This window comes from Crocuta crocuta, unplaced genomic scaffold (assembly GCF_008692635.1).
Source record: "Crocuta crocuta isolate KB4526 unplaced genomic scaffold, BGI_CrCroc_1.0 scaffold382, whole genome shotgun sequence".
NCBI classification, from domain to species: Eukaryota; Metazoa; Chordata; class Mammalia; order Carnivora; family Hyaenidae; genus Crocuta; species Crocuta crocuta.
The window spans coordinates 3126622-3146990 of NW_027531873.1; the positions used below are offsets into that span (position 1 = coordinate 3126622).

Genomic DNA, 20369 nt, shown 5'->3' on the forward strand with positions numbered 1-20369 from the left:
ATTTAAAAAAAAAAAAAAAAAGAAGATGCTGATTATTTGTTCTTACAACATTGTTTTAAAACGTTTCCTTCAAGCAATTCAATTGCTCACTTTTAACCCTGTTTCCTATTTCTCTCCATTTCGGTTCTCCCAACACCATATTCCCTACCAAGAGAAATTCTTTTATTATCCCTGATCTCTCTCTGCCTTTTTTGTCTTTAGACAGTGGGCTCCGGCTCAGTTTTACTGACAGGTTAATAGTGCACAGGCTGTGGAGTGGGAAAATGCAGTGCAACAGAAAAAGCACATATACTACACTCCTCAAATACAGTTTTGTGGATTATCCTTATTTGAAGCAAATCGGCACTTAGAAAGACTGATAAAGATGTGCAAAAGCACAGACATAACTTTACACACACACAACACGTTCATGTATGTTTCAGTACTTTCACAGAAATTCCTTCATGTGAACTAAAGTTAAAAAGAAGAATTCACCCTCAAATGAAACCACCTCTACATTCTTTTGCCAGAAGTAAAACACATTTACGAAAGAAATACAGCATTTGAAAGATGCTTATATATGCACCAAATAGAAGACCCAATATTCCTGCCATATTTAAAAATCCAAATTCACTGCAAATTATACTCATTGATCTCTTAATATTTTTAAAAAGTAAGCTCATCAGTCTTAAAAAAGCAGAAGGGCCTTAGAGCTGAAGAGTATGATGAAAGTCACTATTAAACACTCCAGGATATAAACTAATAGTTCATGAAGTCTCTTACACACAAAGGTATCAAACACTGCCTGAGAGTAACACTTAATTTTATCAGTAAAATTCCTCTGAAAATAAATATGGGTATTGCATATACATCATTGGCTTCATCCTATAATGCTGTGTTTTAGTGAAGTAAGCCTGGTTTCTCAAATCAAATCTTCATAACTTTAGTAGTAGGAGCCTTAAAATCACTTTGTTAGGTTTGATGATGTGCCAGTGTAGAGCATGGGGGGAGTGGGCATTCAACAATCAACTACAGAGACTCAGCTTTTATCAAAACATACAAGTCAATGCTGAACCTGGTGTGCTATAGCAGAGTGCAATTGAGTGTTTTCCCCACAGGCTATAACTGATTATTGACTCCCCCCATTAGCATGCAGGGTACATATTGAAGGTTCAAATGGAAGACTGAGGGGCTCCTATCCCAAGGCCAGTGCAGAAAGACAGCCTATCACTTCGTGTAACCGCAGTCTATGTGTGACAAACCTGACCTACATTTCTCCTTTTCTTTCTCACAAGCGCTTGTCACTGTTTTTGGAAGCTATTTTCTAAAATGCATAAAAGAAATGACTTTTACAACTGCTTAGGAAGTGTGCATTCCTAAAATGCCATTTATAGCAATCTTATGAAGAATAGTTTATCTAGGAGACAATCATGAAACTAGCCTCAAACAAACTCAAAAACAGCAAAATGCTTAATGATGTAATCCCACATAGTACCTTCCTTCAGATTGTCATTTACATGGTATATGTTGTTAAAAGTACTACAATTAAAACTGTAATCAGTACATAGTTAAATATAATAAAAGAAGGTATTAAACATAGAAAACATATTAATTAGAAATGTATAATATAAACATTTTTCATTAGTTGGGGAAATTAGTTTTCATGGCTTCATAAGAAGCCACATCCTAGTAGGAGTCCTGTTAACTTCTCAATGGATACACAATCATCACTACTAAGAGGACATAATTCAAAACTGTGATGGGGGGCAGGAGAAAAAAGGCAATAATAACTCAGCCCGAAATGCTGGAAATGGCTCCCCAGGAAGGCTGCAGACTGTGCCTCAGGGCATCAGTGTGCTGTGGCCCCTCAGCACAAGTACCTACCCTGCCGCTGCAGGTCATACTCTTTTTTTGTCTCTTCATTCCCTAGAATTTTCCATGCCTGATCAATTTCGATGAACTTCTGTATACATTCCTCCACTGTTCCTGCTGGCACATCTGCACTTTGTTTATCTGGATGATACTGCCAATCAAAAATAAGAGGGGGAGGGGTGATGAGTAGAGAGGGTTGATGGGAAAGGTAAAAACAAAAACAAAAACAAAAAAAACTTGTAAATCTAAGTTTTAGTTAAGAAAGAAGGTAATGAGAAGATGAAAACTAAGATGCCAAGGCAACGAGACAACAGTGTTGGGCACAGGAGACAACTGCCAGGTTAATTAGACCACTGGAGTAGCTATAAATTCACCAGTGACATGATCTGTCACAACATGCAAAGACAGCATTTTCTGGATAATTTGCTGATGGAATCACTGGTCTCATGGACAATTTACCTAGAGAGGATGACTAACACAAACAGAAATAGGTACGCGCAGATGAGCAGGACATGACAAAGAGCACAAACTATGCAGAGTCTAACGCTTTCCTTATACAATGTGCTTGGCTGTGGAGATGATCGCAAATGAACTACTAGCTTTTTCTTACGAAATCTTATGATTATACAATCATACTTAAAAATCAAATTCTTGCATCTTCCAGCTCAGCCCTAAAGATTTTAAAGTTATAAATCCCCGAACGTAAACTTTTACTGAAATATATTCTTGGGCAGACTGATAAGAAACAACTTTAAAGAACTCACCACAACACTTGACTGTAAATTAATTCAGTAGTAAACTTTTCTCACCTGTGTTTTCTAAATCTAAGAAATGTTTATAAATGTTTTCAATATGTAATAATTTCTTTAAAGTATTTGGTCAAAAAAATTTTATGCCAATTCATCAATTCTCAAATGCAAACATAAATTTGGCCTACTGGATACTTATATTATCTCTTTTTTCCCTACATTCTTAATGGTTCTCCCTTCTCTATCTGTCTGAAAGAATCAATATGTCATTTGCAGTTCAACAGCCTTTCAACAAGTAAGTGAGGAAAGGTTATCTAGATGTAGAGACATTTCACTTAAATAATGGGATAACAGTAGCAGATACTCAAATATGTAATTTTTTCATTCTCAAGTAAACAAGGAACCATTTGCTAGTATTCAATCAGAATTTTCCACCAGCAACTACTCTGAATGCTTTATCAAATACACTACAGAATATATTTTAATTTTAAAAGTTACCTTAGGAATTTCCTTTGAACTAGTAGACTAGTTTATCCCCTTTAATGCTTATTCTTTTTTTTCATATGCTCATAATAAAACAGGCAAATCACCAGATTTACATTTCATGACATTAACATGGTTAGTTTCACACTCATCAATTAATAATGGCACAATCACTTAAATTCTTTCATTGACTACAGACATTGAAACACAAAAAATTTATAGGTACAATGTCATGTATTATCCAAGTTGCTAAGGCCAAAGCCACTCAGTGAACTGTGGCAAGTAACATGAAGTAAAGTGACTTTAATCTCCAATCCATAACTCACAAAGTACGTAACTTTGTAATCATAATGTAGACTACTGGTTTTGACAGTGAATTTGTTTTCATGCAGACAGAACTTTTTCACACTGCTGACAATACTCACTAGCAGAGCAAAAGCTATTGTGATATCTGCTTGCACAGAAAAATATCATGCACGCTGAGAGAAAGATTATAGGGCAAACAGAATCAGGCTTCCATTTTCCCACTGGCAAACTATTTCTCTTCCTATGCCAAATCTAACCGTTATCAACATTTAAATACTTAAGCTCATTAATATAATGACTAAAGGAAGGAAAACTAAAGCTTTACTGTTTTATCTTTTTATGACCATCATTTACCAAATGATGCTCATAAAAGTCATTCCCATACTGGGGTTTAGGCACTCCCTACAGTTAGGCCACTTAAGTAATATCCAAAAGCCTAAACTGCATTTGCTACAATTAAAGTTCTCTAGCTGACCTATTCCTCTACCACTGTGTGAAGATTTGTGTAACAAGCCTTACCAAGAAAGGCCTACAAAATCAAGAGTTACTTATTGGCTACCCAAGACTAAAAGCTATCACTAAATTATATTGAGTCATATATCAGTTCTATGATATTCAAAGCATAATTCAATTTCTTACTAACTCAGTATTTTTCCTCACTGGTAATGTAAATTAGCAACTCACCATCTGAGGCTTTTAGGTCTAATCTTTGTGCTTTTAGAATGAAATAAATTTTATTTCATGATACAGGGTACAATTTAAAAATGGTAATTATTAGCAGGAAAATAAGTATGTCATATAGGGTGCCATATATATATATGTATATATATATATATTTGTTTTCAATTGATTTTCAGCTAAGGTGTCAAGGTTGTTCAATAAATTGAACTCTAACAACTGGACGCCATGTGGAAAAAAATTAACTTCAATCCCTATCTGATTCCATACAGAAGAATTAAAGCAAGATGAATGATATCACAGACATAAATGTAAAATGCAGAACCATAAAGCTTCTAGAAGGAAATACATAAGAATAGCTTTGCCCCCTGGGATAGGGAAAGAGTGCTTTGACAGAAAACAAAAAGAACAAACAACGATGCAAAATGGGTAAATTGAACTTCATCAAATTTTAAAACTTCCTGCTCAGCAAAGACACCATTAAGAAAATAGACAAAGATTAACTAAAATTTAAATTAGAAAATGTAAAAAGAAAAAAAGACAGTGGGTGGGGGGTACACCTGGAAGGCTCAGTTGGTTAAACATTTGACTTTGGTTCAGGTCATAATCTCATAGTTTATGAGTTCAGCCCTGCACTGGGCCCTCTCCTGTCAGCACAGAGCTTGCTGTGGGTCCTCTGTCTCCCTCTCCCTCTGACCCTCCCCTGTGCATACTGTCTTTCTCTCTCAAAAATTAAAGAGAGAGAGAGAGAGAGAGAGAAGAAATAAAAAACAAAATTGACAAGGGGTGCCTAGGTGGCTCAGTTGGTTGAACACCCAACTCTTAATTTCAGCTCCGGTCATGATCCCAGGATCATAGGACTGAGTCCAACTTTGGGCTCCATGCTGACCATGGAGCATGCTTAACATTCATTCTCTCTCTCTCTCTCTCCCCCACCCCTTCAACTTGCTCTCTCTACCCCCCAACAAAAAAATAGGGGTGCCTGGGTGGCTCAGTTGGTTAAGCATCGGACTTTGGCTCAGATCATGATCTCACTGTTGGTGGGTTCGAGCCCCACATCAGGCTCTGTGCTGACAGCTTGGAGCCTGGAGCCTGCTTCACATTCTGTGTCTCCCTCTCTCTCTACCCCTCTCCTGATCGTGCTCTCTCTCTCTCTCAAAAACAAACATTAAACAAATTTAAGCCTTTTTAAAGAAGAAAAGAAAAACATCTTTAGACATGTCTAAAATTATTAAAGAGATTCAGAAAATCTTTCCACGCCACAAAGAAAAAATAAGAAATTTCTTTCAATATTAATACAGAGAAGTACAATAAAAACAGAAAATTAATGCAAAGATTATTACAAAATAGTGAAGTTTAAATTACAGACTACTTTATGAAAATACAGTTTTATTACTTTTAAGTAATATATGCTAACCTCTAAAAACTTTAAAACATTTTAAAAAGTTAAGTATTGTTGAGCAGAGGACTAAAGTACATTCACAATTAAAATATCATAAATATGTCACAATACTAAAAATACTGAGTGTGAAAGTCTCTCTGTGATTCTTTATTATAACAGTACACAGGTAACTGTCTCCAAAGTTTTATTAGCAAACTGCTATTTTACTATTCTCATATGACTTAACAATTCACAACTTCATGATCTATTTAACTGCCTCACATTTTGGGGGAAATTTATCAATTACACAGACCTATGTTCTCAAGCAGAGGAAGAGCAGAGAGAAAAGGAGACCTAGGGTCAGAAGCAGTCTCCAGTCTCTGAGCTGTCAGCACAGAGCCCAACGCAGGGCTTAAACCCACAAACTGGGAGATCATGACCTGAGCTGAAGTCAGACATTTAATCAACCCATATGCCCCAGAGCTATGTTCTTTAAATCTCCATGTCACTAACTGAAGATGAGAAAAATGAACACAAACGATTACGAAAATGTTTTGATATAGAAATATAAGACCACTCAAGTGACTATATGATATCCAGAATATCATGTAATATATTAACAGGATTAGTATGTGTTATCTATAGTCTAACTAATTATCTAATTGACAACTAATGCTTTAATTATGGACTCAATCCTAACTAGCTGAGATGCTATGGCAATGGTTTATCCAATACGGAACATTTTGATTTTACATTTTCTCCATATAATAATTCCAAATGCTTTCTAAATTACTAATTTTAGAATGAGTGTCACAATGCAACATAAGAACATAATGCAACTCAAAATGTGGTCCTCAGAGTTGCAGCATCAGCATTACCTCAGAGCTTGTTAGAAGATGGCCCCAGCCCAAGCCTAGGGTGGGCGGTGGGGGGTGGAAGGGTCCAGAATTTGTGTTTCAACAAACTCTGTAGGCAATTATTATGCATGCTATAGTCTGAAAAGCACACTGTTAGCCTCTACTGTTTAAAACATGGAATTAAGTGCAAGTCAGAAAATTAGTGCTTCATAAACATTTCTTCTTGACAGATGCATCTTTCCAAGTATGTATCCATAAAAAAAAGACAAAAATGCTCAATGAGTGACATTCCTCAATTGTTAACCTATAACACCATGATGAAAATTATATCAAGTGTTCTAAGTCATACATTTTTTTGATATTTGATACCTTTTGTTCACTAATCGTAAATGCCAGCCTCTTTATTTCATTGTTTGCACAAATGCCAGCATCAGTGATGAAGAAGCTGATGAAATCTGAACAATATGCCAGTGGTATTTTAACCTGTTGATTTTTTTAGAGGGAGATACAATTTATATGAGGCTACTAAACACTGCAATCACGTCCGCTGACGGGTTTAACACAGAAACAAGTGTTTTTGTACTAAAAGGGACAAAAGCTGAAGTATATATAAGTTATGAGAAGGGCACAGTACAGTACACTGGGATAATTCTAGCAACTTCTAAAAGGTTTAAGTGAAAACTTATGTATTCATTAACTCCAAATGACCTTGTCTATTGGCTAAGAAACAAGTAAAGTTGAAAGGAAAAGGTATTTCTTTAAAGTAAGTACATGAGACAGTTTTATGGTAAACTCCTGCCCACTCCACAGTCAGGTATTATTTCAGACCATCTAAACAGAGGTCCATCTGTTTTACTGCCTTTAGTACATTCCTTTTTTAAAGGGCATATTGCTTTATTGTACTAATAGCTTGCTACTTAAATCTAAACTTGAATAAAAAGTTAGGAAATCATACATTAATCCTTTACTACACATCTGTGATTATGCTGTTCTGATGTATAAAATATTGACTATAAACAGGAAGTAATAATTAACTATGAAAAGGACTCTGAGCAAATTTAATTAAACAAAAATTCTCAAATTATCATACCAACAGTATTTGACCTACCTATGTGGACCCTGAGGACAGGGTACTTTGGTTTTTGTCCATGTAATAGATGAGTTTAAACCATTAATAGAACGTTAGCTTCAAATTTCCTGGGATTTCAGACCAAATTTCAAAATACCTTCTAAAAATTATCAGCACTATGATCAAAATCCAATTTATCATCCATACTCTAAATCTACCTCCTGTTGAATTCCTTGTTCTGTTAAAATCACCATTATGCTCAATAAAAGCTGAATGAATGAATGGGAGAATAATAAAATATATTTCCTAATAACCCAGGCTACAGTTATCAGGACAACCTTCCTTTCCCTCATCCCATTAACCACCAAATTCTGTAGATTCTGTCTACATGATGCCTCTTCCATTCCTGATGGCAAACCTAGTTCAAACAAAAAGTAGTTATTACCTATTCTCTAGCATTCACCTTCTAATAGCTCTCCAGTCCATGCACCTGCTTCCAAGTTCACATGCCATGACTTAAAACCCTGACCATGTCATTTCCCAGCTCAAAAACTGTAATAGGCAACCTACTGTATAATGAATTAGAATCATATTCTTTATTCTTACAGTTAAATACTTCCAATAAAAGAACCCCAACCTAGCATTACAGCTCTATCATAAGTATTATAGATGCAGCACTTATGACAAATTAGTCATTCTAGACTAGTCTTTCAGATATCATCCCTAAACATGCATACCTTTCTGTTCCCATGCTTTATTTATGCTGTTATCTCCACTGAAGCACTCTTATCCAGAGGGAATCGTGTGTGTGTGTGTGTGTGTGTGTGTGTGTGTGTCTCCTTTTGAACTCCTTAAGTATTCTTCATTTTCAAGGAATTTATAGTTACTTGTGGACTCAGCCTTCTCCCAAAACATTCAATATAAACCCTTTCTTAACTATATCTTTATCTCTGCAGATTAGCACATTGCCCCTCTGTACATACTCCATAAATACTTGCTTATTTAAGTTGTACATATAATACTTTTCCCAAAAGTACAAAATCTGAAACTTCCTGATTTTAGTCACCACTGGATGGGAGGGGAAAGACAAATTTTAGGTTTAAACTGAGGTTTTCCACTTTTGTATCTTTGCTCTCACACTCTTTCCTGGTTAACAAGTATCTACTATGTCCTTCTATTCAGCTGATGCAACAAACAGATATGATCTGGGGATATCCTTCAGCCCAATGGTCGTCTTCAAGTATTTTCCAAACTGAAGAATGAGATACAGAGCACACAGATACTTACTAAGAGGAATGAATTCAAGAGCATACTTGAAAGAGAAGGGATGTGGAACTATGGGATGTGTGAATATGGAAAAGGACAAATCTTTAAAAAAAAAAAAAGTCTTTAATATCCGTTTCTCTATTCCTTCCCAGTTTTCCCAAAAGAAAACAATTCATGTTTCCCATACCAATTCTGTATACCAAAAGGAAAGTAAGTGTCATAATACCAAGAGATCTTATCAGTGTCTCTGTAAAAAAGAGAGCTGGATAGCATTGTGACTTTTGCTATTTTTTGCCAATGATTCTGGGGACAGAATCACACTCAAGTACTGTCTTGCCAAGCCCCAATAGGTCCAATGTTGAATTTCCATGACATCACAGTGGATACACATTCCAAATAGACTATGATGCAGAAAACCACTGAGGAACTTCAAAACAAAACCCACATACAAACACTGATTAAAAGCTTACTGTGTGTCATTTTTATTTAGTCTTCAAGCCTTTGTGAGTCCAGGCCTCACTTACTACCTCTAAAGATAGTAAAAACTTATTTCTTTAGACAATGGCTGTGAAAGAAAACTGAAAAGGTCAAGTTAAGAGTGTTATGTAAGAAGGTATTCGTAAACCTGACCACAGGGGCGCCTGGGTAGCTCAGTCAGTAATGTGTCCAACTTCAGCTCACGTCACGATCTCAAGGTTCATGGGTTCAAGCCCTGCACTGGATTCTGTGCTGACAGCTCAGTGCTTGGAGCCTGCTTTGGATTCAGTGTCTCCCCCTCTCTCTCTGACCCTCCCTCACTCATTCTTGGTCTTTCTCTCTTTCTCTTAAAAATAAATTAACTTAAAAAAAAAAAATCTGACCACAGTGATGTCTGATAGCAAAAATACCATGCTTCAATGTTTTTATTAATGAAGAACTTCTCGATTTACCAAAGTATTAAATATAGGCTCTATTAAAATAGTTCATGAAAATGACTAATTTCTTTTTTTTATTTTCTTTTATTTTTTTAAATGTTTTATTTATTTCTGAGAAAGAGAGAGAGAGACAGTGTGAGCAAGGGAGGGTCAGAGAGAGAGGGAGACACAGAATCCGAAACAGGCTTCAGGCTCTGAGCCAGCAGTCAGCACAGAGCCGGACGCAGGGGCCGAACCCATGAACCACAAGATCATGACCTGAGCCGAAGTTGGACGCTCAACCAACTGAGCCACCCAGGTGCCCAAAATGACTAATTTCTTAATCTTTCATAATTTTATAAAAACCAAGGCCGTTTCATGGGGCACCTGGGTGGCTCAGTTGGTTAAGCATCCAACTCTTGGTTTTTTGGCTCAGGTCATGATCTCACGGTTGGATTCGTCAGCACAGAGCCTGCTTGGGATTCTCTCTTTCCCTCTGTCTGCCCTTCCCCTGCTCGTGCTCTCTCCATCTCTCTTGAAATAAATAAATGGACTTAAAAAAAAAACCCAAGTACACTGTCCACAAAACTGTTTATCACATCTCCAATTTTCCCTCCTTCAAAACAAGACAAAGAAAAAAAAAACAGTTCAGTCACTAAAAGTTAATTCCAAATATTGCACCTCTTTGCTCTTATTCTTTAAACACAATGAAAATCACAGGAGACCCTCCCCAACACTTCCTAACCTCCTCCAACCACTGCCTTTTCTATCTCTTTTTTAAACTTTTATTTATTAACTAATCTCTATCTCCAGTGTGGGGCTCAAACTCACAACCTTTTGATCAAGAGTCACAGGTTCCACCAAGTGAGCCAGCCAGGCGCCCCCATCTACTTCTCTCACACAGCAGCTTCTCATGCATTTCTCCCTTCCAATTTCCCCACTAAACTCCACTAACGTATGTCCCAGATCCCAAGAGATCTGTGCTATCACACTCCCCAGCTGAAGTGCACTGGCTGAGTCCTGATCAGCTACTGCAGAGGCCAGGGCTCATTTCTGAGACTCCCTTTCCTTCCACATCTGACATGTGAGAGGCCTGAACTTCTGCCTGCCAGCCCCATTCTGCTGGGGTGGTAACACTGCTACCACCTGCCAGAAAACAAGAATCAAGTGTGGAAGGAGAGAGGCCACAGGTCTGAGGTTTATGGAAGGAAACAAGGCAGGCAACCGGGTCTCTCTTAACCAACTGGTAAAAAACTAGGGCAGATGAAAAGTAGTTTCCCCGGGCCATTTTGCAACACAATAAACTTCCACAACAGCCCTCCATACGAGGATTTATCTGGGAAGGAAAGAGATGGAAAGGCAAGAAAAGGGTATAGAATCACCTAGTCTTATATTCTTCAAATGCAGGAAGGTCTTCCTACTATACCTCTCTTTGGTCTTGTTTGCTGTAATTGGCAATGGTTGTTATGCTTCCAAACGTACAATGGGGGATGGGAGAATGTCCTTGGATCATCAAGAAAAGACAACACAATTATTCATGTTAAAACCTAATCTGGGGCATCTGGCCAGCTCAGTCAAAGACCATGCAACTCTTGACCTCAGGGCTGTGAGTTCGAGTCCCATGTGGGGTATAGAGATTACTTACATAAAACTTTAACTGTTGTTTTATTTTTATTTCTTTAATATGTATTTATTTTTGAGAGAGAGAGGGGCGCCTGGGTGGCTCAGTCGGTTAAGCACCCGATTTCGGCTCAGGTCGTGATCTCACGGCTAGTGGGCTAGTGGGTTCGAGCCNTGAGCTACAGTCAGACACTTAACCAACTTAGCCACCCAGGCACCCCCTTAAATAAATAAAACTTAAAAAATAAACAACAAAAATCTAATCTTTCACCACTTTGGAAAACCAGAAATTCCTAAGTTGATATTTAAAAAAAAGGACAAGGAATTCCTGAACAAATTTTCCCCAGTTCATTGCTATCTCTACCTCCCCAAGAGTACATCCTTCTACACCTGTTTTTCCTTTTAAGTTTATTATTTTTTTTTCTTTAATATGTATTTATTTTTGAGAGAGAGAGGGGCGCCTGGGTGGCTCAGTCGGTTAAGCCCCCGACTTCGGCTCAGGTCGTGATCTCACGGCTAGTGGGCTAGTGGGTTCGAGCCCCGCGTGTCGGGCTCTGTGCTAACAAGCTAGCTCAGAGCCTGGAGCCTGTTTCAGATTCTGTGTCTCCCTCTCTCTCTGACCCTCCCCTCTCATGCTCTCTCTATCTCTCTCTCAAAAAACAAACAACAACAAAAAAAAAAACATTAAAAAAAATTTTTTGAAAAAGAGAGAGAGAAAGAGAAAGGGAGACAGAGTATGAGCAGGGGAGGGGCAGAGAGAAAGGCAGACACAGAATCTGAAGCAGGCTTCAGGCTCTGAGCTTTCAGCACAGAGCCTGACATGGGGCTCAAACCCATGAACGATGAGATCATGACCTGACCTACAGTCAGACACTTAACCAACTTAGCCACCCAGGCACCCCCTTAAATAAATAAAACTTAAAAAATAAACAACAAAAATCTAATCTTTCACCACTTTGGAAAACCAGAAATTCCTAAGTTGATATTTAAAAAAAAGGACAAGGAATTCCTGAACAAATTTTCCCCAGTTCATTGCTATCTCTACCTCCCCAAGAGTACATCCTTCTACACCTGTTTTTCCTTTTAAGTTTATTATTTTTTTTTTGCAATCTCTACACCCAACGTGGGGCTCAAGCTAAGAACCCCAGGATCAAGAGTTGCATGTCCTTCCAAGTGAGCCAGCCAGGTGCCCCGCTACACCTGTTTTACACTGAATTACCAATGTCTGTTGATAGCTTGTAATGAGCAGACCTCTAAAACAAAACTCTGTTTTATATTAGAAATTAAAAGGCAAAATATCAAGTAATGTTATGTGAATAATAAGTTAGGCCCTGTTTTAGGGTCAGACAACAAGGCCCTGTATGACTCTATCACGATGATCCTACAGAGTAGGGCCCATATCATTATAATTCTTTTAAGTGAAATTATTAAGAAAGTTAATACTGCCATTCTCCTTTCCAAAATTATTCAGATATAAACTTATACTTTCTATTTTCTCCCAGTCTATCAAACCTTACCTTTTTAAGGTATGACCCTCACCTTTTTAAAACAAGGTTGCCCCCAGAAAGAGAAATCAAGAAACTGATCCCATTCACAATTGCACAAAAAACCATAAAATACCTCGGAATAAACCTAACCAAGGATACAAGAGATATGTATGATGAAAACTATAGGAAACTTATGAAGGAAATTGAAGAAGACACAAAGAAATGGAAAAACATTCCATGCTCGTGGATNATTATTTTTTTGAATATCAATTTCCTTATTGCGCCTTTATGTGCATGTAAAAAACTTTAGGGTTTATTCTCCTGTTACTTTGTGTCATGTCATTTGAATTCTTAGTCCAGTTGGGAAAACCTGGGAAAAAGAAAACTTTATTTTCCCGTTATCCTGACATTAAGATTTACAAAAATGTAAATGACGCATTTCTTTTAACTAACCTTCTTATTTGGAAAATATTGGTTATTTTAATAAAATATGTTCTCTATATTGAAAAAATAAATAAATAAAAATAAAACAAGGTTGCCCCTGACAACCACTAATCTACATTGTGTTTCTGTGCATTTACATATTTCAGACAGGAATGATACATATGTACACAAATACACATACACATATATACATAGATTAATTTTTAAAAAAGCACACTTGTGGTTTTTAAGTATCTATAAAAATTACCTTCCTTAATTCCCCTGTAAATGTTGTTGAATAGCTAATATATGAGCCAAAACAGTATGCTCTCCCAGAGCTCTAAATTTGGCTCCATAACATAAAAACTGATCTTAGTAAGGACTTCATTGTGACTAGCCCTATGAATTCATTTATAATAGAATCCTATGTGTAACACAATCCCATGGTTCCCAAAGAGAGCCTACGATTAAGGCTTCAGTATGACTACGTGGTGGTCACATTGACAGAACAGTATAAAGAAGCAGACATCTCTTTGGTTCTCCAAATTGGCTAATGATTGCCTCTATTCTCTAAAAAAGCCATTTTAATGCCATTCATATTTTTAAAGATACCTTTTGGTCATCTGAACACAGTTATCTTTAAAATCTCCTCTAAATGTCACCATAGGGGTGCCTGGGTGGCTCAGTCGGTTGAGCGTCCAACTTCAGCTCAGGTCATGATCTCACCGTTCATGGTTCGAGCCCCACGTTGGGCTCTGTACTAACAGCTAGCTCAGAGCCTGGAGCCTGTTTCAGATTCTGTATCTCCCTTTCTCTCTTACCCCTCTGTGCTCACACTGTCTCTCTGTCTCTCTCAGAAATAAATATAACATTTAAAAAATAACAATAATAAAAAATGTCACTATAGGGGCAGCTGGGTGGCTCAGTCAGTTAAGGGTCTGACTTTGGCTCAGGTCATGATCTTGCGGTTTGTGAGTTCGAGCCTCGCGTCGGGCTCGGTGCTGACTGCCAGCTCAGAGCCTGGAGCCTGTTTCGTATTCTGTGTCTCCCTCTCTCTCTGATCCACCTCTGCTCACACACACACATTCTCTCTCTCTCTCTCAGAAATAAATAAAACATTGAAAAAAATTTTTAAATAAATAAATGTCACTATAATATTCACTGCCTTTGAAACCCACAGAGACTCATTCTGATATCACTGGCAAGCTCTAAGAAAACAGTTAAAAGATATGAAAGTGAACAAGGAGGAGGAGGGGATTAGGAAGACAGAAGAAGAAAGCAGAGGAAAGGGAGACTATAAGAGAAGGAGAACAGAAGAGGAGCAAGGAAAATAAGAAGAGGAAAAGAAAGACTAAGGGAAAAAGTGAGGCAAGAGACTAAAAAACACTGAAGGAAAACAAAGCTATGCAGTATAGTTAGAGTAAGTAAGTATTGATGTTTTTCAATTTAAAGAATTAAGAGGCAGGTTGTAGGAATGGGATTTGCAAAATGAAAAAAACGAAATAGGTAAAATATGTGGTTGAGTAATACAATCGTGGTAATCCATGCAAAACCCTTTCAAAGCCTCTCCACTACACTTTGAACTAGGATATTTACTACCGCTAAAATATAATCTTGCACCAATTCCTTTTGCTAGTCACACGTCTGTTTTTCTTTTCAACTATATTCAAGCGTGATACAACACCTGCTTCCTCGCACATAAGACACATGAAAAATTTAAATATTCTGCAATGGGTTACACTATGTCCAATTTAAATATAAAGTTAGTCACCACCACCCCCAAAATCGTATCAGACAAGTTTTTGATGACATACTCAACGTGAGCCAGCTACACAGAGAATTGCAAGTTAAACACTCTGCCTCCAATACCTCCCAATGATCATTAGCAACAATGGTTGACTTCATCTGCCCTCTGGGTTCAGGAAAGACATAGTTTTTGTATAATTAAGAACTTAAGAAACTGATGCCAAACTAAGTCACCCCTGCTAAGTAAGGGTGGTGACGTACAGCTAGAGCCCACAGAGCTCCTCTCTTGTAGTAACTCTTGAGTTCTGCTCTGTGGCCATCAAGGCCACCAGGTACTAATTAGGCAGTGTGTTCTGTCAACGCTTTCATGCTCTTCTTTTATTAACTGATCATTCTGCCAAATTAATGATACTAGTACACTGGCTTCAAATTCCCTTAACTGCTTTACCCCTGAGATAGAAAAGAAAGAAGACATGAAAAAGAGAATGTCACAGATTTATTTTACATAGCACATCTTTGAATCAACACTGAAATGGTTTCCTGTACAAATTATCTATTTCTTTTATTTTCAGAAATGCTCCCATGGACCTAAAGTGTATAGATTTTCCTTAAATAAATATGAATTCTATTGATTTAACTTTATAAGCTATAGGAAACTACAATGGGAATGAAACGTACACTAAAAGCATTGACATTTTCATATGTAAGTATACTAAATTTAATGTTGTGATGAGATGCAAAAGGCTGGAAAGGTGGTGGCAATTCTCAATTCTAACTACCTAATGATGAGGGAAATTCACCTAAAATTAAAAACAACAAACAAGAGAAATGACTTTAGTACTAACAGAAACTAATGAGTTAAAAAAAAAAGAAGAAAAAGCAAGCATTTAAATAATTGTAGTTAAACTAAATGAACTTAATATACTACTTTTGAGATAGAAGCCTAACTAAGCTTCTTAAGATGCTGAGAAAACATATCCTCTGAGATAATTTTTGGTTTTCCTTATTGTAAATCACTGTTATTATGAAGCAGCCATTAAACAGTTGATGAGGAAGTGTTAAGATGGTGCAGTAGTAATTTGGTAATGAATCTGAATACAGTTTAGGTAGGCAAGAGAGAGAGAACACATTGACTGACATGGCTGTGTTTTGTTCATTTTTGTAGAATCCCTCGATGAGCTGAAAACAAGATCATGTTACAAAAAGTTATAGGTAAAAGTACTACAATTGTGTCCTTTACACTTTGACACTATATTAAGGTTATGAATACTAAAAAAAAAAAAAAAATTTACAAAGGTAAAGTCAAGTACAACACACTACTGCCACCTAATGCTTAAAATATTGCCTAAAGAAGCAGTCAACAACTCATTCATTGTTTCATGCAACAGTTAACAGCTGAAGCATGGTTTTAAAATATGTTTTAACATTTTTAAGGTTTTCTGATTCAGATAGAGAAAATATAATCCGTGTTCAAGACCCAAAACTATGTTTATCCATTCCCAAAATGCTTTTTAACCACCTAATTACATGCCAGATATTGCACTAGCCAATGAGGATCCAATAATGAATAAAATGGGATCTCTGCCCTTGAGAGACTCAAAGCTGAATGAAGGACAGCAGACATGTAAACAATTCATTATAATACAATGGAAAGGATAAGGTGTTGAGAAAAGATGACAGCATGAAAAAGGTGTTAACTTGGAATAAATTAGGGAAAGTTTCTTAATAAAGGTGACATTTAACTGGATTTTGTAGGATGAATAGGAGTTTACCTGTGGAGGAATTGTGTAAAACTGGGAAGTATTCCAGGCAGAGAGAAACAGCACATACAAGACAGGAAAGTACTAAGATGGATATCAGAGTTATGAATAGCAGAATAGTTATGTCATACTGGGATACTGGGAAGGAGTAAAAGAATGGTTCGAAAGGAAAAACAAGAAATGAACTGGAAAAGTGAAATTGCATTCAGATCACAAAGGAACTTTGAGTACACTGAGAAACATGGACTTTCCCCTATTTAAAACTCCACATGAGAGCGCCTGGGTGGCTCTGTCCGTTAAGTGTCCAATTCTTGATTTTGGCTCAGGTTACGATCTCACAGTCATGAGATCAAGCCCCACGTTGGGCTCTGTGCTGAGCATGGAGCCTGCTTAGGATTCTCTCATTCCGTCTCTCTCTCTCTCCTTCCCTCTCCCTCCCTCCCTCCCTTCTTCCCTCCATCAGCCCCTCTCCTGTGTGTATATATGCTCTCTCTGAAAAAATCTTAAAAAAAAAAAAAAAACTCTACATTACTTGCATGATAGAGACATAATCATATTTCTGTTTCAAAGACAAAAACATTGAACTTGATGATAGGATGGTTGGGTTGGGAGGATAGGTAGGAGCAAGGACAATAAGGAAACTGCACTACTGAGAACAAAAGGCAGGACTTTAGGGGAGGGGTGGGAAGCTGAGGAATTTACAAGTCACTTATGAACCAGATAAAGCTACAGGAATATACAAAGAGAAGTCCTTCTCAAATTTTGAGTTAGGAACTCCTCCAAGAATGTGATAAAAAGCTAGGGTAAGGAAGATATACAACTTTATATATAATTAAGGGATAAACAGACCCCCAAAAGCACCAGACTTCAGATTAAGAGTCCCTAATTTAGGGGGCATCTGGCTGGCTCAGTCAGAAGAGCATGTGGCCCTTGATCTCCAGGTTGTGAGTTCAAGCATCCAGATGGGTATAGAGATTACTTAACTAATTAACTAAACTTCAGGAAGAAAAGAGTCCCTATTTTGGTAATAAGTGAAGAAAAGCAAAGATAAAACTCTGCAGAGTTTTATCAGATAGAACATTTACATCAGATAGAAGAAAAGATGCTGGAAAAAAAAACACAGCAGTGAGCAACAAGATAATCATGAAACAGGCTCTACAGACATCCAGGGAAGGAGTTTCGAGGCAGATGGAAGGCTTGTGATAGTAGCAAATGTCCTAGTATCCACTGAATGTGGCAAGTAGAGAACACCGGCCTTTTAAGTAGGAAGAAATGCCAATGGTGACAGAGAGTGAGTTGAGAAGGAAATGGATGGTAGTCGAGGAATGTTTGGCAAGGATGAAGAATGGAATGATAACCGGAGTAAACCAGGGAGAATATCTTTGAAAGATATTTTACTACACAAGTGGGGAAAGCTAATAGAAAGGGAGAATTCAAAATAGTAACAAAGAGAAAACTGGAGCAGCAATGATCATAAAACATGAAAAATAGAGTTCTTATTTTAGCTTTGTTTATGTGATTTTAGAAGTTATTCAACCGTACAAAATTATCTCACCTGAAAAATGGAAAGAATGCTTGCTACACTATAAGCTATTCATGAAAGACCTTTGTCCATCACATTACCATTAATTGTATTTGTAGCACCTGGCACATACAAGACAATACTTAGTTACTGAATAAATCATCTGTCCACATATCTCACAATGTTTTGTAAAAATTGAATGACAATGTGAGTGAACATATTTGGAATACAATTTAAATTTTTTTAAAAATGGGGGGTGGTGGAAGAGGAGGACCATACTTGGCAAGCCCTGTAATATAAATATATATAAATGCAGTCAATCCTCATTAATTGTAGAATTCAGATCTGTAAATTTATCTGCTTGCTAAAATTATTTTATAACCCCCCAGATCAACACTTGCAAAGCTTTTGCAGTAATTCATGGACATGTCAGAGTAACTAGAGCTTCTCAACATGCATGTTCCCAGCTGAAGTCCAACAGTGACTCCATGTTTCAGCTCTCATACTGTATGTAATAAACAATCTTTTTAGTATCACCTTTTTGGCATTTTTCTGTTTTGTTATTAATTTTACTGTTTAAAATGGCCCCCAAGAATAGTTAATGTGCTGTCTAGTGTTCCTAAGCACAAGAAGCCTGTGATGTGTCTTACAGAGAAAATTCATGTTTTAGATAAGCTTCTTCCTTTAGGCAGGACTTACAGTGCTTTCAGCCCTGAGTTCAATGTTAATAAATCAACAATATTTATTAAAGTGTCTTTAAATAGAAACAGAAAACAAGACTATGTACTGATCACTTGATGAAAAATGTGACCAAAGGCTCATAGGAACCTAACCCTATATTTCCCCTAGAAGCAATGGTTCCAAGTGTGCTGATTCCATGTTTGTGGCAACTTTGTAGAACATAACTATAGCAAGTAAGAATTGACTGCACAATTTTATATATATGTACATATATATGTGTGTGATATAACATATATTATTATATATATATATAATAATATATGTTATATCACACACATATATATGTACNTGTCTCTCCTGTTATACCCCAGGAAGATGGCATTCATGGAACAGTTAGGGATTTCTAGATAGTCACCAGAATTTGAACACGTTCTAGATGCAGGCAGGTATTTAATGTATCTGACAAGATCATGGCTGAAACAAAACTATTAAATGACCTACGTGTTTTGGCCTTTTTCATTATGTAACAATAAATGTTACAATTGAGTACTTCACCACTTGAAGTTCACTTTAACATTGACTTTCTAAAAGCCCAATACTAAGATTATAGAATAATTTGTTACATTATTTTTAAATAGTTTTAAAATTATAAGATAGTATGCAACAGTCACTGTGATTATTATGAAACAGTCATGTCAAAACTAAAGACACGTTAAAATGGGTAATAGGCTTTTAAAAGGACTTCTACTTTAATGACTATTAATTTCTCCTTCCTAAGAAAAGTATTCTTTGACTTCATAAACTGAAAACTATAAACTTATATTCCCTATGTTATTTTTTCAGATCTATCCTTTAACTGTCTAATTCACTTATTCTTCCTGGTCTCAACATTCTCTTCTGCATCACTATTTAAGGATCTCAAAAATGTGTATCTTCAGAAGACTATTGAAAACCTAAAGCAAAAAAGGTTCCACACTCTTGGCTGATTTTTAAAAATGAAATGTAACAGCTGGATAGCCTTGGAGGACAGGTGTAGACAAAATGTTGCCTCAAAGATTGCCATGGGTGAAATCACTTCATATGCTGTGGCTCTACTTTGTCATCAGTTCACATGGGTCAAGAACTATCTAACATCATCACTGAACCTGTAAGGAATAACAGAAAAGGGAGGACAATACTGTAACCCCCACAGAGAGGCCCAAATAACAGAAGCCAAGTGCCTTCCTAACCCGTCTATTCTATTTCAGCAAAATTCAAGTACAATTCAATCAATGCATGCATGCAGTGACCATTTACTACATAAGGTATAAGAAGTTGGTGCTAGCAAGAAGGACAAAAACATAACTGAAACAGGATACCTGCCTTCAAAGACTTTACTTCTAGCTGAGAGGTAACCATAGGCGTAAGTAATTACAGTAAAAACTGGATGTGGTCAGTGGGATACCAGAATTACAATATACCAATGAAACACATAGGGGAGACTTTTTCGACCAGCTATTAAGGGAAAACTCTAGGAAGGAGATCTTGAATTATACCCTCAGTGGAAATGGACTTCCTCTCATTGAATGGGAAGAGGACTTTTTATTTCTAGCAATTG

General features: G+C 36.9%; 1 protein-coding gene across 1 annotated transcript in view; it reads right to left on the reverse strand.

The window, feature by feature from the left end:
* The window catches only part of DNAJC24 (DnaJ heat shock protein family (Hsp40) member C24), a 55705-nt gene that overhangs the window by 16834 nt on the left and 18502 nt on the right, over window positions 1-20369 (reverse strand). The window contains exon 3 of the mRNA XM_077772824.1: window positions 1864-2002. Coding sequence (XP_077628950.1) covers window positions 1864-2002 — 139 coding nt within the window. The remainder of the gene's footprint in view (window positions 1-1863; window positions 2003-20369) is intronic.